Source organism: Anguilla rostrata, chromosome 4 (genome assembly GCF_018555375.3).
Source record: "Anguilla rostrata isolate EN2019 chromosome 4, ASM1855537v3, whole genome shotgun sequence".
NCBI classification, from domain to species: Eukaryota; Metazoa; Chordata; class Actinopteri; order Anguilliformes; family Anguillidae; genus Anguilla; species Anguilla rostrata.
Genome location: NC_057936.1, coordinates 37,614,424 through 37,633,564, shown reverse-complemented (window position 1 = coordinate 37,633,564; position 19,141 = coordinate 37,614,424). Strand labels below are relative to the sequence as shown.

The 19,141-nt window shown below is 39.6% G+C and overlaps 1 protein-coding gene across 2 annotated transcripts in view; it reads right to left on the bottom strand.

The window, feature by feature from the left end:
* Nucleotides 1-19,141, bottom strand: part of gpr158a (G protein-coupled receptor 158a) — a 106,882-nt gene that overhangs the window by 44,152 nt on the left and 43,589 nt on the right. For both annotated transcript variants that reach the window (XM_064332481.1, XM_064332482.1), the window contains exons 4-5: nt 16,107-16,339; nt 7,526-7,594 (exon numbers count right to left, since the gene is read on the bottom strand). In XM_064332481.1, the coding sequence (XP_064188551.1) occupies nt 7,526-7,594; nt 16,107-16,339 (302 nt within the window). The remainder of the gene's footprint in view (nt 1-7,525; nt 7,595-16,106; nt 16,340-19,141) is intronic.

Here is a 19,141-nt window from a genome sequence, read left to right as displayed (position 1 = left end):
GATATGAGCATCTGCTAAGCAAATAGATATAAATGGGAATGGATGGAATTGTTTTCCAAAGCCTGCAACCCGATACAATATTTAACGATTGCAACTGGAGGTATCCCAGAATACAAGCTCCCATTTTGGATTCTGGCGGCCAGACCTGTTGTTGAGAGACAAGTGCACAGGATTATTATGGCTGGCTCTCTTTGGGGAAAAGAAATGATGTCACAACAACATCTTGAACCGCGACGGCATTTCTCCATTTGACACAATAAGCAGTGTTGCATTCCTCCTGCTTCACCTTCTCTTTTTTATTTCCATCTCATCACATCCCTCCATCCATTCTTCCAGTCTGGCCCATCAGACGCCTTAATATGAAGGCAGCATGGTGAGCAGAGCACAAATTAAACTATTTTTTCGCAGGGAGTGTCGACACCACCACCCCCTCCTTTCCCCCCCGGGAGGGGCTTGCAGCTAGGGTAATGGGTTTTGCTGCTCTCCAGGAGGAGAGAGTGTAAATTACTTTGTGCCCAGCCCCTCCCTCCTCGGGGCCAGGGTCCCTTAGCCAGGATAGCAACTCTGCCATTTTCCTACGATTTCCAAACCTCCCACCACTCATCATTAATCCCAAGATATTTTCCCCCATACTGGGATGACAGCTATGTTAATGACATCAGAGGCCCCCTGCCACTATACACAAACTCCTTTGAGTGTACGTGTGTGTATGTGTATGTGTGTGCATGTGTTCTTGTGTATATCTGTGTGTATGTGAGTGTGCTAATAACTGTTTTTCCTATTCAGTTTATGCACTAATGTTTGTTATGTTTACTCAAAGACATATTTTTTCTTGATTTGGCTCTGTACGCAAGAATTTTAGATTTGCAATCAAACAATTCACATGTGGTTAATGACAAGAACAGGCCATTCAGCCCAACAATGCTCGCCATTTTCCTGACTAAATTAGTGCTCTCATCACCTACAGACTAGACTGTATCTAACACTGCATCAAGCCTAGTCTTGAAAATCCCCAGAGTTTCAGCCTCTACTATGTGATCTGGCAGGCTATTCCACACATTGACCTCTCTCTGTGTGAAAAAAACTCTTCCTAATGTCTGTATGGAATTTACCTTTCGCTAATTTCCATTTATGGCCCCTCGTTCTACTAAAAGAACTCAACCTGAAGAATCTCTTGTAGTTGATTTTGTTGATCCCCTTCATGAATTTAAAAGCCTCAATCAAATCACCCCTGAGACTCCTTTTGCTAAGTTTGAAGAGGTTAAGCTTCTTAAGTCTTCCCTCATAGCTTTTATCTTTCATACCAGGAATAAATTTGGTTGCTCTTCTTTCTTCTTTTAGTCCCAGGAACTACTTTTCATGGAACTAAAAGGTTCCTTCAGCCCGTTGTTGTCTGCGTTTCCACCGTGGTCCTAAAGTCCCGCGAAAATTAGGCAAATTAGTCCACTGATGTATGAAAAAGCAACGTCGTCATCGGTCCATCTGTCGTATGATTTCTTCTGTAACCCCATACTACCACCGAAGTAGCCTACATTATTTTCTAATAACCGGGACAGCCCGGAGGGGTTTACTCCACTTATACAATGGGTTACCAACAATGACTATATATGGTTACTTCAGTATTTTTATCGACTTAATAACCTGAAATTGAAATATTCTTCTGCGGCCGTTTAGGCATATTTTACCGTTGTCAAGCAAAACTCTCGTTGGTAGTTCGACTTGGACCGTTGTTATGCAACAAATAGGATATAGTCAGATTGTAACTGTTTTATATATCCTCTCAAACACATTTATTATGTTTTTATGCAAACATTCACTTTCATGCCTTGACATCCGAGGCAACAGAATGCATTCACATTCCACAAATAACTGGCAACAACATCAGAAAACATGCACACGTCATAAACAATTTGCTGTTGAATTGATTACTTCGACTCTCATCGTCAATTCCGTATAGGCTAATCGCAAAATGACAAGAATAAATAGAATGAAAACTCGGACTCGTGAAAATTTAAATTAGCAGTGGTACAGCCACCGTTTGCTTTCCTTCAAAGTTACTGCTAGCGGAGCAGCAAAGGGTGTCCTCCAGATGCGAACCATGCACCATAAATTAGTTAATATTCTTCCTGGTCTTTTTGTGGAATTGAAGAATCGCAGAGTAAAATTATGGCAGTTTGAAAAAGCAAAAGGGACGATTACTAGAATTAACCTGTTATTTTACCCTGACAAAAAGTGCGGAAGGTGATTTCCAGTTTGCTTTTACTGTGTCACCAATGTAAATTACGCAGAACTACCGCATACCTCACATAACTGTATGAAACGTTTTGAGTCAATTATAACGGGCTAACAAAGAAAATCCGGAAGAAAATATTCAGCAACCGAATTAAACCCTTTGAATGTTTTGGTACAAAATATGCTGTCCCAGCAGCAATGCTTAACATTTTATAAAACGAATACTAAAGCAAGAAAAGAACAGAAGAGCACACATGTTTGCAGGCTATAACCAAAAGTAGGCTACTGCGCCGCATAACATACAAGTTTGAATTCAAGTTATTATGAAAATAAATCGGTTTGTGGCTGCAGATTTTTAAAAATGGCGGTTGAAATAAAATACTGCGAGCAGTCGACCAATCTGAAATATTCAGCACTTGCGCCCCACCCCAAAAGTTCCGGTACTTTTGGAAAGTATTACCCCCCGAGCAGGGACTTTTTTTGGGGTAAAATAAAGTCCCCGGAGGAGTCCCTGCAGTGGAAACGCACTGAGTTCCTCAAAAGGTTCCTAGTTCCTGGGGAAAGTTCCTGCGGTGGAAACGCGGCTTAAGTGAGGTCTAACAAATGTATTGTATAAGATAACTTCCTTGGATTTATACTCAATACTTTTGGCTATATATCCCAGCGTCCTGTTGGCCTTTTTTTACTGCTACAGCACAGCGCCTAGAACCTGAAAGGCTTCGATCAACCATTACTCCCAAGTCTTTTTCAAACTAAGCACATTCCAATTTTGTTCCTCCCATAAAGTAATCCTACCTAATTTATGTCTTTCCCACATGCTCTTTGTTCCAAAGAGTTGACTTTTGTTAGCCTAAGGTTTGTCCTATGTCTCTGACTGTTTTCCTCTTATTTCTCAGCCTCATAATGGCTTCCTTGACTTTCATTTGTACAACTGGTCCACATGTTGACAAATGCCAATAATAGACTCCAAAAGCAATCAAAAGGCTAAAATCAAAACTAGATACCGAAAGCTCTCTTATACCTGTTCTAAGGAGGCAATTGAATACACCTGACTAATCTTAAATGCCTGTGATGTCATTTGTCCCGAACATTGATGTTCTGAAATGGGGGTACTATTTATAAAAAGTGCTGTTTAACATGACGAATGATGTATAACAATATCCTTAAATAAAAGCAAGAATTTGCACTTTAACCACATACAAATTGTTTGATGACAAATCTGAAATTGTTGAGTACAGCAAAATCAAAAATATGTATTTGACCCAAACATCATGGAGCTTACTGTACACACACACACACACACAAACATAGCCGTGCCATATTGTGAATATAGTCACAGCTAAAGGGGGTTGCAACAATGCCCTTCAGCCATGACTATATTCACAATGTAGCATGGCCTCTCGTGCTTTATCGCTTAATTATTGCATGGTTGAAGTAAGCATTAGTTTTCACTGGACTGTAGATAGTCTCAGTCAATCTTCAATGATGCTAAAATATATTCCTGTTCACTGAGAAAATGTTAAGTAGGGGAGAGGAGCTGCTGAGATGTAGAAAAGATCAGCTGATTGCATGTTAAAACCAAGGCCAAGGTCAATAATTTCCACGTAAAGGGATCTGCAATTCTGCAGTTCTACAAATGAGATGAAGTGACTTTTTCATCTTGCCTGCTAATTAACCCATGGGTATGGTTTTAAAAAGATGAGGGGTTTCTTTAAATAAACACCCTACATGACACAGTGCTAACACTGCATGCAAAAAAGAGCCAATCAGCAAAAAAAAAAAAAAAAATTAAGTACTGGGAGAGTGACACAATATATTTGGTTTCGCCTCTGTACTCTTGCACATTGGATTGGAAATAGAACAGTGATTATAAGGTTAAAGTGCAGACTGTCAACTTAAAATTTTAGGGTATTTGCATCCATATCAGGTGATCTGTGTAGGAACTGCAGCCCTTTCCACACATGCCCATTTTAAGAGCCCAAAAGCAATTGGAGAAATAATAATAACATAATTTGAAATCAAATTGTCGTATTTAGTACTTGGTAGCAAATCCTTTGCGTTCGATGACTGCTTGAAATCTGCAACCCATAGACATCACAAGGTATTTTCCCTGGTCATGCTCTGCTAGGCTTGTACTGCAGCCATTTTCAGTTGTTTTTTTTCTTCATTTTCTGGCACTGAAAAGCTCCTTGGTACTTGACATGATGTGTGTTTTGTAACATGGCACATTATCCTGTAGGTAGTATCCATTTGAAAAACGGTAAACTGTAGCCTTAAAGCAACAATGCTTAGGTATGCTTTGACATTCAAATGATGCTGAGTTGGTATTAAGGGGTCTAATGTGTGCCATGAAAACATTCCCTACAGCACTGAACCACCACCACCAGCCTGCATCGCTGACACAAGGCAGTATGGATCCATGGATTCATACTGTTAATGGCAAATTCTTTCTTTTTTCTTTGCTATTTTAGTTTGTTGTTTTAGTTAATTGTTTTCGCCCAGAACCCATGAGGGAGAAGGATGAAGACGTTTGTTTATTCTCTCTCTCTCTCCATGCGGCAACCGACGGTCCGCTCCTGGAACTTCCACTTCCACGTTTATGTGATTATATCTATAAAACTGGCAAAAAATGCTTTTTGACAAAAACAATATATTGACAAATATGCTCTGCAGATCTCTGCAAATTACTAACCTTTGAGTTATTGATCAAATTAAAATACAACTTCATTCACAGGGTTCACCAAAATTCATAGTTAATAAATAATTCATTTTTAAAATTGCTGTTACAGCACTTCTAATATTTTGCTGTTAATTTAAAGAAATTTTATAGCCAGTGTTATTTTTTAAAAGAATGTTTCCAAGAAAGAAAAAAAAAATTAGAATAGGAATAGGATTTTTGCTACTCCACAACAAGTTACATAGAGGAAAGGAATAATCTTGTGAATGACAAATTAGCTTTAGTGCAGGCAAACCATTATACTTTTTTCTAGTTCAATAAACCTCACTACTTGCAAAAGGGAACAAGTTGGAATCATGGCACATAAAGTATATATCTAAGAAATAAACAAGAATGTTGTTAGGATTCTAAATCAAACTAAATTAAAATTGGCAACAAAAGAGTCAAACAATGGGAAGAGTTTACAATATCCAGTGTTCAAGCAGGGTTGACAAGCCACAGCCTGAAGCTGAAAAAAAATCATTGTGTTTTACAGTACAGAAAAATCTAGATTGGGTCAAACAAGTCAATTATTGGGAACTCACTGAATCACACATTATGAGGTTCATGATGAGGTTCTGCTATTTCCTCAGAGAAACTGACCGATTTATCATCAGGCATGTTGGGAAGCACTGGCCTATATTTACTCTTTGTGCACCATAGTTCAAAGACGTTTAGCGACATGCCTTTCACATTTCTAATTTAATCTGAAATGTAGCAGCAATGATTTCCCACGTGATAAAGTAGGAATTGGCTTCATATGAAAAAATGAATAGCACTTAATATATACGTCCAAAAGATTTTCTGCAACAGTTTCCATATATAGTAATTGTCTTTCTGTCACCTGTTTTTTCCTTTTCCAAAAAAGAAAGTATTTTAAGCCAAAAGCTGGGGGTGGAGACAAATATGATGCGGCAAAGGAGTCTATGGGCCAAACAAAAGCTGTGAAACTGTCCCAGATCCAGTCTTATTTCTGGATAAGAATAAAGCATGTGAGAGACATACTTGAAGAAAAAAAAAAATTTAACTCAGAAAGCAGAAACATAGGAGCAAATCTAGTTGTATAGCTTATCATAATAAATATGCATAACAGAAAAAAACAGTTTTAATTGCGATCCAAAGATATCAGATCACATATTGGTCATAACACTTTAAAACAGTAATGAGCACCAAAATAAAATATAAAAGTAAAGCAATGATTATGCTTGTGTATTTTTTGGGGGGGAAATGGTATGGCCATCATTATTTGTTTTGTTGAAAATTTGGTGAGGGATTTTAAGCTTGGTAAAGTTAAAGCTGTGAAATAAATACAAATGTATAGATAAAATAGCAACACAATATTATATTGCACATGCTAAGAATAATGACAAATTGGGCCACTTGCTTTGAGCAAGCAACATGCTGAGTATAAGCTTGTTTACTGCCCAGTAAAACCTCTTTGGTAAGTAGATTAATATGTTTCATTGCTTCAACATGGATTTTCTCTGGTGGTTCCAACAGGTTTTAAAGTAGAACAGCAATTTAAAGGTTATTACTTTCCAAGACCTTGTCTCTGCTAATTGCATTGATTATAGGCTCTAAATCAGTTCATTTTAATTACGTTTACCCTTCATGGTCAGGCAGGCCTATAGTTCTCAATAATTTCCACTAAACAGCAATTACTGTGAGCCAGAGGTCCTGTCAAGCAAGGAACAACCAGATAGTATAACATACAATATGTTAATAACATGACAATAATATGATAATAAAACATACGCCTTAATTTCTGTATTACACCGGTACCTGGCACAATTAAGAGCATACAGCCATCTATGAAGAACATGACATTTTCTTTCCTCAAAATTTTGAATGTCCAATTATTTCCACATATATGTGTAGGCTTGTCTCATTTCTGCAGTGAGATATGTGGAAATCAGGAAACTACAAGGGTTATATCAAAATTACATTTGTGGGCTTTTAACGACAAGCATGTGCAAAGACTGCTTTTGATATCAAGGACTACCGCCAGTAAGCACAACGCAACAAAACAGATCCACCAACATGGACTGCATGCAGTGATGACTTTGTAAGCAGTAATGCAGGCAAATGAGGTTGTAAGGGGAGACATGCAAATTGATTGGCTCCTTTTTGGCTAACTTCAAAGACACTTCAAAAGGTCTATCCTTATTTGCATGGTTCAACCTGCATACATAATTGCATACCACCTCATTTGCACAAATCACATTATCACAATTTATTATCATAAATTATTTGCATATTTGAAGTATGCTCCATCTTCAAAATAAAACTATTTTGCAAACAATGCAAGAAACATCTGTTAGGGCAAAAGGATGGAATCTGCCTGTTTGTGTATATTATTGAGGGCAAAAGTTGCTATAAAGAGGATATGCACTGTGAAGAGGAAGTGTTGTAAAGCAATGCTGACAACATGGTGATAAGTCAACCTGCAATGTCATGCAAACAGCTGGTAATATGATGTGACAAAAAGGTAGTGTTTTACATTCATGTTGACATCCAGTAAATAATACAACAGCTTGCCTTAGATGATGGCAAGCTGGTGAGCAAGTAAAGACTTACAGGGAAGTAGAGGAGCAGGCCTCCAAACAGAATAGCCTCCAGAAGGACAAGTCCAGATGCTCTGATACTCTGCGAACAGAAGAAAAAATTAAAATATTGCTGAAAGCAGCTATTACGGGGTCCAAACAGGAGGCCGCACCAAGAAAAACAAGGTTCAGCTGTCATTTCACAAATCATTGTTGTTACTGTAATTGCATGAAAAGTGTGAGCTGTCGCTGGGTCTGAAACCTGAATCTCAGCATTTGCAGGTCCACATCTTGCATATACGAGTAGCTGTACATATGTGTGTATGTAGAATTCAATGCATTTTAAAATTATAATTACAAAGTTTGGCATAAGAGCTATAGGTTGTCAGTCAACTGTTTACCAACTTCCAAGCTGAAAGGAGATAGTTTAATAGATACAATGTTTAAAGTACAATCAATGTTGGTCTTCAAAAATTAAACATTTTGAAATTTTGACCTCTGAATATAACAAATCTAGGTTAGACAGCTACATATATTGGACATCATATATTGTATCATGCAAATTGGCTCATTTGTTCATGAGATCATTTTCATGTGCTTTTGTATTTTTGGAAAAAGTTGCAGGGGTCTCAAGTTTTGCATATCTCAAGGAACATGCCCTGATTATCGGATACCTCTATGATGTATGTACAGTTAACTCTATGAACATTTTCATTTCCATTTTGTACATGTTTTGTTTTTTTAGTTTGTTAGTTAGCTGCCAACTAGATAGAAAATAATTGGAAATGCATATGCTATTCATAAAAGTATCTTAATTCATATTATAATATTATCGGTATTGTTGCCTTCTGCTTCCAGTACTGGTGTCTTTTGTATGTATCAACCCCTTATTGGAAACAATGCTAACTATCTCTCCAACAACATTGCAGCAGTAACCCGGGCATGCAGATTTTTCCTATACAACATCCGCAGAATCCGCCCCTTTCTCACCACCTACTCAACCCAGCTCCTGGTCCAAGCAATGGTTCTATCCCGCCTGGACTACTGCAACTCTCTTCTGGTTGGACTACCGGCATCTGCCACCAGACCCCTGCAGCTCATCCAGAATGCTGCGGCTCGTCTGGTCTTCAACCTCCCCAGACACTCCTACGTAACTCCCCTGCTCACTACCCTCCACTGGCTGCCTGTTATAGCTCGCATCAAATTCAAAACATTGGTTCTAGCATACCAGGCAGTCAAGGGATCAGCCCCAGCATACCTTCACAAGATTTTCAAACCCTACATGCCAGCCAGATCCCTCCGTTCTGCTACCTCAGGACGCCTAGCACCTCCCCCTCTTCGCACCTGCACTTCCAGAACACGTCTCCTGTCTGTTCTGGCCCCACGATGGTGGAATGACCTCCCTGTGGAGGTCAGAACAGCTGAGACTGTGACCCATTTCAAACGACGACTGAAGACCCACCTCTTCAGGCTGCACCTCTCCCCATCCCTCCCTTCCCCCCCTGTAAATGACTAAACTTAGGGGTGCAACTAGGCAGCTGTTTAATAGGTGACTTAGTTGATGCGCCAGTCTTAACGACTACTTGTATTTTTATTTATTTTTATTTTTCCATAGATTGCGTTGCTGCCGTTCTCGTTGTTAGTGTTAATCAGTTTAACCACCAGGGTCCAAGTTGAACTATGCGGTTGTTCCCTGTACTTGGACCGGTACTTCTCTCTAGGGGTTTCGTCATACTTGTTCCTGGTTATGGTTATACACTTTGTTGTACGTCGCTCTGGATAAGAGCGTCTGCCAAATGCCTGTAATGTAATGTAATGTAATATGTGTAATTATGTGGTTATTCACTTAGGATCTGCGCTGGACCATCGTACATTATTAGCCTGCTGGCTAAAGCACGGTAAGCTAAGTAGTTAGCTAAAGCAAGTGAGCTATAGAAAGGCCTGTATGGAAGGCCTAGCAGTTAGCTAAAGCAAGTGAACTGTAGAAAGGCTAGAAAGGCCGATATGATATGAACTGAATGGCTTTATAACTCACAAGTTAGCAGTATGCGTGCGTGTGTTTGTTGGTGAGGCGGTTTGTTGGCTTTTGGAATGGAAGGAACAAGCTTTATTTTCAGCACAATTGGACCTTTTCCCTATACAAATACCCCTCAAGGTCAACAGTGCATTATTTTCCCCAGATCCACTTCAGACCCCAGGGTAGCTTCAACATTCCAACTCCCCGCTACCCCACCCACCCCCACCCCCACCCCCCGCCCATCCTCACCTCCCCCCCTTCAGCCCACATGAACTGGCATTAAGGCCTCGGAAGGTAATTCCTGCACAGAGATAATCTGCAGCCAGAGTGACTCTCATGCCCATTCCCCGGGAAATACCTGGCAATAATAACCATGGGAACAAGGACTCCGCGAGGCAGGAGGAAGAGTGGCTGCAGATGGACCGTGCACTGCTGCACCAGCACCGTCCGGTTCAGTGACAAAACCGACATCGGAAGCAGTGAATCGCAGACATCACCCAAGGCCCACATCTGAAAGCCTAGATGGATTCTTACTTTAATGCATTTTCTGAGCAGCAACGATTCTGGCTGCTCCAAGGCATTTGTGCTGTGCCTTTTTACCCCCTCACCACTACAAATAAAGAATGCATTAGACTGCAATCAGAACTAGCGAAGGCTGTACCTTGTGGCACAGATCTGTTACTTAGAAGCATGTGTTTTGCATTAAGTAGAAGGTAGGGAATGTCAAGAAAGATCCAAACACTTTTCCCAGTGATGGCCTTTCTGTATTGTAATATCTCGGTACATGATTTCTTAAAACATACTTTTGTCTCCTCGTCTGTCCACTGAGGAGTGTACGTGTACATGTCAGTGGAAGTAAAAAGCACATTTACAATATTGCATTGCATTGGAGTTCCACCCAACCAAAGGAGCTTATGGGATTGTATTTCTTTTTAAATTAAATTAATTCATCACAATTATCATTAATTAGTGTAGATTAACTAAGAGGATACTGCAAATTAATAGTATTATTCACTTTATTGTGTGATGAAAGAGTCTTGTTTTCATTTTTGCATGCGTGTGTGTCTGAGTGCATGCGTGTCTGATGTGTGTTACGACCTCTGTGGTACGTTTTGTTTCTGCTGTGTACATGCCTCATGTTCTCCAAATTGGCCGTTTCCATCTTCGGTTACTTGGTTTGAAAAAGCCGTCATTTGTCATTCACTAATGAAGGCTAGTGCTTCAAAATTTGTGCTTGGTATTTGTGGATAGTGTTTACTTTGTTTGACTTTTCACATTTGACCTTATTTTGACACATTTGACCTTCAGCTCAATGCTCATTGCAAATGACACAGACAAAGGTATACACGGATTTAAAAAAACATAACAAACGTTGGACAACCATAAGGTCACTATAAAGTCCTTCAAGTAACAACACCGTAAGTCCTTCAAATAACATCTTCTGGTCACTGTTAGCTACATATAGTGACTCCAGGGAGTGTTCCCAACTGGATTGCAAATCCTTCCCTCGGGACACAATTTTGTTATTTTGCTTTGTTATTTTTCCTTTATTATTTTGAAGGTAACTCTGAAATTTGAAATCTCTGTTGATGGTACACTTTGCAGATAGAGACCGAAGTTACTCGTCCACTCACTTCCCTTCTCCTTTTTTCCTATTACGATCTGACCAGGATCAGGTCGTAATAGTGTGATTGTGTGTGTGTGTATTGTTACATATGTGTAATATATGCTGTATCCAAACAGATGTGAGCATAGTGACAGACGATGAGAGGTATTCATTCAATCTTGTGGCATCAGCCAAACAAAGCCTGTATTTTTTTCTGTTGATTGCATTTTTCCTGTTATGGTCATAACTCCTCTTACAGAATGCATGATTGAAAATTATGTTACTGCAGCATTACATGCATGATTTGCCATCCATATATTCACTACCATGACAGGACTTTCAGTGAATTACATCACAGACACATGGATAATGGAAATGTTGATTTGTGCTACTCCAGGGCTCTCATACAGCGGAAGTGCTCCTCCCTCTCTCAAGCAGAAAGGTCAATGGCCATGCAATCTGTTATGCTTGACCTATTATTATTTGTATTAATATGTATTTATTTCTTAACTGGTATCGTTATCAACCCCAGTATTTTTCTATTTTATTTTTTTTCTGATGCAAGGAAGGGTAGCTAATAGGAGTGATCTAGAAAAACAAAATAAATGATCTGTACCATACTGCAGAATTCCTACTGCAGATTCCATTAATTGGACAGATGGGTAACGAGGATTTCATCACTGAGCCCCCATTACATCGTGAAGCAACATCGTACAAGGGAAAACTCCAATTCCATCTCTAACCTATAGCTGGCTCAGGTTTGTGCGCTTAGTGGCCACCATCCAACTACTCCTTAATCCCCAAATCATTGGAAGAATGGAAAAAGGTTTAGAATGATGAGCCAGTGAATCTGACATGGGACTTAGGCATACAGACAGCCCAAGCACAAGCAGGCCCATGGTACCTTCACTCTCCGAAAAACTGTCTGCCCTTCAGTATGCACTGGAATCTCACATTAGGAATATAGTGCAGCGTGCAACGGTGTCTGCCTAGTTGTGCAGTGCAGACACCCTATTAGGAACATTTAGAAGCATATAATGTTTTTCGGGTGTGCATCATAGCATATGTGATATATCCTACTGGAATCACACATTTTGGTAGAATCCAAATAAATTAACAGTTCAGCTGTTTTTCTTTGCATTGTACCATATACAAAATATGTGTCATTTTACTGGAACTGCACTGTTTAGTAGTTTTAGTACCATTTTACTCAACTGGACTGTCTATCCGTTTCACTGTGGCCATATAACAAAGCTGTACTGTTCAACTGTTTCACTGTGACCATATAACTGAACCGGACTGTCTACCTATTTAACTGTGCACTACGGTGTACTAGTGTCATTTTACTGGACTCGCCTGCTAACTACAAACCCCACAACCATCTATCTGCACTGTTGTGCATCATGCTGGAAATGTGTTATTTCCGTTTGGTCTGATCTTATTTGCATAATTATTAGTTGTAGGATCACATGATTCGAAATCTAGAGCTATCAAGTTCTCGGACATTTTCATTATAGCATGCATCACACCCTCAATACGGATCCACATTATTCCACCATCCAATTGTTATTTTTCAGTTATGCAATTAATAGGCATTCAGGTCTGTCCAGCAAGTCAGAATTAGAGCTCCCATCAATAGCATGGCTTTGAGGAAAACAATGTTCATTGTTATTTAGATGGGACGAAGGATCTAACAGTAAGAGCGCAGAAGTTGTATGCCTTCAGTACTCAGATATGTGTGGCAAAGTGCCATGAAAGCTATTGCAGCAAATCAACTTCATGATAGGAAGGACTGAACTGAACCCTGATTTTTGCCTCACCACTCAAAGCAGTTGGCCACTGGAAGATTCAGACAATAGTTTATAAAGCACATACTGTATATTAGTGACTGTAGCTCTTCCCATTGTCCCTTTTCCACTCTTTCTCTCTCTCTCCCTCTCTCTCTCCCACTCTCTCCACATTTTTCTAAAGCTGTAAAACAGTAGCTATATTTATAATGACGATTTATAATGTGTTTCTCTCACACAAACGCCCAAACTGGTGCACAAAAATACAGTATGTTCTCTTGTAATTTCCAAGATTCAGCTTTTTTAAGATCCTTCTTTGTTTATTATTTATTTATTTATTTTTTATGGATTCACTTTTTAGCCCATTTTTCCTCACATTCTTTATTGTCTCACAGTTTGGAATGCCCAGTCCATCACTGCAGCTTCCTCCAACAGTTGAGAAAAGCACAGACAAGCAAACATTCTACCAGCATTCTGAAGCACTGTCTGTCAGCTGCCTTTCATTTTGCACTCTGCAGTGCAATAGCTGACATTGGGTATCACCAGAATTTTTTATCGCTACAGTGCATCTCTGGCAGTAGCACGAGGGAAGACTCCATTTCTAACTGTGGTGTGTGATGTTTTTGGAGATGTACCAAAGAAGAGCTATCCTTTCCAGAACTGAATGTTCTAAATCTGTGGCTTTCATACTTGGTCATGGCGACTCACTGTATATGTTGTGTTTTTTGTCACAGTCAGTGACTGTTGATCAATTGAGGTTACTGAAAACATGTGCATAAGTTCAATTTTGTACAATTCTGTACTTCCACTTATTCCAGCACGATCAATTTTCACTGCCATTGAACACATTCATTTTCCCATGACCAGTTGACCGTGCTTTCAACAATTACGGCTCCAGTGATTTTACCTGTGACCCCATAACTTCAAATCAATTCAAAAAATCTAAACTCTTTAAAAAGGATCTGTCAAATAACCAAAAATTAAAGTATTAGTTGATTGGACAGATTTAAAGTCTTGGACTGCGTTTGCCAGTTTCGATGTACCTTAATGTTCTATGAAAGTTTCTAAGGTATACCTTTCAAAGGGAGCTTGCTATTTTGCGAGTGTTTCCCAGTACCTTCGCAGTTGCCTTAAGGGACAGTCTCAAAGGTACATCGTAAGTTGGAGCTGGCCTTCATTGTGGTGTTGAAAAGTGTATCAATCGATGCCACGCGAATCGATTGTCTCTCTTGTAAAGGCTTATGAATGACGTTTTAATATAACAAGTGTTGTCATAATCATTTTACATCAATCTAATATTGCAGAAGAGGAAGCTATGCCTACTAAAGATTATCTGCTAATCTCTTTAAGTCAAGACGAGACCTTGTGATAGTTTCAATAAATACATATACCGTGGGCTACAAAATATAATATAAAAGAGCATCAATCGGGACATATAAGCCATAGTCTGGGGCGCCCAGGAAAAGGGATATAGGCTTAATTTGTTTTTGTCACACAATATATAGGCAACTGTAGCAGCATATCCACTGATTCCTGCTGACTTTTCTCTGCAGTGCAAAAATGACCGTAGATGAAAGGCAAAAGCGCGTCTGTGGAAATTGATCATGATTAATTTTAAACCGGGTATGCCTTATGAATAGGCCTACCTATTAAAGTGATATGTTCATCCACCTTGATTTGCTGTTGGATAGTCTTAAGTTTAACCAAGAATATCATTATTGTTTTGTTTACTGAAAATCGTAAAAATAACATGGTAAGAAAGAAATGTTCTGTAATGTTGATATTTACCCAGTGCTATTTTGTTTTATATAGGAGGTGTGAGCTAAAGGAAAGGCATGTAGATCATTTGTCCTGTTTGTTCATTATGAGCCACCGTACTTGTACGTGTGTTTATGGCTAGGCCAATCAACATGCTTTAGTTCCGTCTAGTTCGGTCATGCAAGTATACTCACTCAATGTCAGCTTTGCTCACACGGCTTTTATATTCTTGATAAACCGGCGGTTTGTTCCAAGTCAGTGTGATCATTGACTCACACACAAATGAACTAATTTCTTCAGGGTATGCAGTCAGAAAAGCCATATCCTCAGTAAGCTCCACTATGTAAAAATAATATCAGCTTATTTTTTTCACAAATTGGATTAGTATTATGGATAGGCCCTATACTTTATTACCATCATGATGAGAATAGGCAGGTGAAACAACAACATTCTCATGATGTGCTATGCACAGAAACGTTGTTTGGATAATTAATTTTCATAAAGTTAATATTAAACTATCTATGTCATTTGTGCATTGTTACGTCCCCAGCCTCTGCTTGCCTGGGTAGTGCAGGTGGAGGTAATACCTAATTGCTTAATTGCTTGATTGCCTCCACCTGCCTGTGGCCCAATATAAGCCCTGCAGTATGAGGCTGGGGGAGATCTTCTTTGGGGCTTCTTTTGTGTGGTTTGTAGATAGTTTGTGGTTTTTGTGAAGAGAGATCTTCTTTGGGGCTTCTTGTGTGTGGTTTGTGCTTTGTGGTGTTTGTGTGGAGATCTTTTGTTTTGTGAATTTTGGGTTTTCGTTTGTTGTAGTTTGCGTGTTAGTTTGTGATTTTATACTAATAAATGTCTGGGTTTTTGTTTTAAAATCACTTTCTGGATTGTTTTTGGTGCATTTGGACTTTGTTTGTTGCAGCCCTTCGAGCTGGCCGTGAGAGCATGCAGATGTAGGCTACTAGATGCTCACTGTAGTACAACTGTCGATTTGAAAAGCAAAATGGTGGCCTAATAAGGCTAAAACTGTGACAGGATGAGCGGAGCGCATCGCTAAGGGACAGCTATGAGTGCCTCAGACCACCCTTCTAAAGGTATACTTTTCAGAAGGCATACCTTAGCTAAGGAGGCGCTGGGAAACGGCTCGACAACTAAAGGAAGACCTTAAGGTATACCTTAAGACGCATGTAGCGCTAAGGAGGCTCTGGGAAACGCAGCCTTGGTCTGTGAACATGAACTATTTCATCCTCATGGCATATATATATATAGCTATTTCTGACATAATTAGATTTTAAGATGGTAAATCATCTACACATAATGTGTCTAATGCAGCAGAATTAACAGCTCATTATTATTATTACGGTTGGAACAAAATCCAGCATATGCAGTCGGTACTCGGGAATCTAATTTGAAAGCCCTTGCTCTGAATAAAAAGGGGAACTACACATACCTTATTCCTGCGAAAGTGGTAGGCCAGCACCATGCCGATGAAATCTCCCAGCATGCACAGTCCCTGGAAGGAGATGATGGCCACACGCAGGATGCCATCCTCCTGAGTGTGGCAGGGCGTGTCATCCCTGCAGTAGGCGCACCCCTCCATGCAGGGCAGGCAATTGTTGGAGCCCTCCTCTGTTGCCCCCTCTCCTTGGGGACTCCCCGAAACTGCCCTCTCCTTCTCCTTTCCTGAGGGAAGCCAGACCAAACCGGGCCCCATATTAATGATAGTTTTCATTACAGAAGAAATTACTTCAGCCAGATTTCAGCCAGCAAGCATACCAGGACTTGTGACAGAAATTGTAACTCAGAGGTTACAGATTCGATTCCTAAGTGGGGAATGGTCGTTTGAACCCTTGAGCAAGATACTTAGCCTAAATTGCTTCAGTAAATATCCAGCTGTATAAATTGAGTGTATGTAAAATGTAAGTTGTCTTGTCTAAATGTAATGTTACTGAAAGAGTAGGGTTGTTTACCAGTGTCCTGTTCAACTTTTCACAAAACTAGCTTTCAATATCAAAATAAATAAAACCAGCCACCAGTTAATTGTTTTTTACTTATCTGGTGTTGGCCAGAAGTTGTATAAAATAAATAAAAAGACCTATGAGATACATGGCTAGTGTTAGGAAAAGATTGTGTACGGGAAAATGGTGGTGTAGAAAACCCAGATGGTGGGAGATTTGTATTTAATTTGCTACTCTAACCATTGAGGTTAATCCTGATACCAAACCTATTTCGAGAAGCCATTGCAAGGTCCTGTTCTTTTTTTGTACATGTATGTGCTCACATTATTGCTGGATTAGCAGTTGTGATGCATAGTTTTTGTATTTTGAATGTTTTTCAGATGCCTACAGTAGTGCAAAGTTATAGCACCAGCCTCACTCCTGGGCCTAAAGACCGTATCTGCCATGGGAAACTACCAGAGGAAGGAAACCACAGACCCCTCCTGCAGGTGGGTTAGTGACTGCCTTACTGCAAGTGCCTGTGAGTATTTTTTTTCTTTGGGTTTCCAGAGGTTTCTAGCACTCGGCAGTACATAATATCAGGTTAGGCTCACCTATACGATGGAAAGCTAGTCATTGGAACGTTGGAGTCATAGCACTAGTTTTAGACATGGTCACTCTAGACTTTACAGTTTCCATGATACTCTGTGGTTGCCATTTTAAGTACCACACTGAAAAGCATGGGGGGTGATTAAGGGGCTCGTTCAGAATGCAGACCAAATTGAGTAAAGTGATCATTCGGAATGAGTGTTTGCTAGCAAAACATGCACACGCAGAAAGAGGACGCATTCGCATGAAGACTTGCACACATGCTTCTACATAAAGGAGACGGTGATAGTGTAATTACTCCCAAGGGTAGGACATCATCGACATACAGTACAGTTCTATCACAGAACAGTTATGTGAGAGCAGTCGATCAGCTGAACTGGTCATGGTTGGCTATAAATGGAATGAAATATCTGCCTTTGCACTGCATCCCACTGCATTCCAGCTAGCTGTGTGACAGAGGAGGGAGAGAGAGCTAACCAGCTAATAGAAATGCCTTTGTGTACTGTACACAACTGCTCAATTTGATCTAGCTCAGGGATGGAACACCTGACTTAGCATAAGAAGGGTCTGTAAGGAAATTAGCAGGAAATGCTTATGAAAACATTATTTCAAACTGGCAGGCTATCTAGCTTATCTTTCTGCTGTTTCAGCTAACAAGCTAAATAAAATGTGCAATTATGTAGTTAATTTGCTAAGCCAGCTATGTATTTAAGCCGACATCTAGTACTGTTAATTATCTTCTTAACTAGCTTGCAAGCTTCAACGTGTTTAATTCTACATTTTAATTAAACAGTCTCGAGCAGGCTAAAAGGACAACAAGTTGTCTATAAAGGACAGCAGGTACATGATTTCAGAAATTAAATTTCCATTCGTACTACCCCATTTGTATACAAATGGAGACACAGTAAACGTTGGCCTGTAGGCTTTTTGTGAATGCTGCTCAAGCATCAGAACGATGCATTTCAAAAAGAACAACACAGAGACAAACAAATTTACTGCAAACAATTAAGTTCATGCTAGCAGTGGAATAAGAGTGTGAACTGATGGAATGAATTCTGTATTTTTCATATGTACTGCACAATTTCATTACACATGAGCATTTAATGTGTGCAAGTCTTCATACCGAATGAGCACGTCTGTGAGCAAACCCTCATTCCACAAGCATACCTTCAATCCAGATAATCACCTTCCACAAGCAGGTCGTCATTCCGAATGAGCACCTTAATAAAGGCATTAATCACCCCCAATAAAAAGCATAAGGGGTTGAGGCTCTTCCCAGACAAGCCATCTTATAAGTCTGCCCCCCCATTGGCCAGGGTTGAGTTCTGGTCCCCGATGCACGTCACTGCATCATGGAGAGTTGTTACTTGATAATCAGGTTTTGCTTGACAACTAATAAATTACTAAAAAAAACAAATATCAATCTCCACTCATTTACCTAGGCAGCTGAGAGTTATTTGAAGAGTTGTAGCTGTGTCTGAAGATACTGTGAACAACACTCAAGTTCATGTTCATGAGGGGAATGCGTCAAAGAGGAAAATCAGAGTATCTATTGGCATTTCACATTGACACGTTTATCAAACATGCTTTCCCCCAAACACAGGATTATGTAGGCAATAAGAACTGCATGCTTTGATCACAGCATGCATACCATATGGCTGAAAGCTGGGGTTGTGATGTTTTCTTATCAGGGGTTTGCTCATCCAACTATATGATAAGAAACATATGCAAAGCAAGTGCCAGTGGGTAATGATGTAGTAGCTCTATATTGTCTCTGACATGACGTTATTACGGTTGCATGTTTTCATTTTCACAGAATATATAATGGGCCATGAAAAAGGAAGTATGGTTATTTATTCCTGTATGAAAAAATGTATTCCTTTTTTTGAAAATATAGCATGCACACAGAATTCAGGAATGACAAATTTTATTCAGTGAA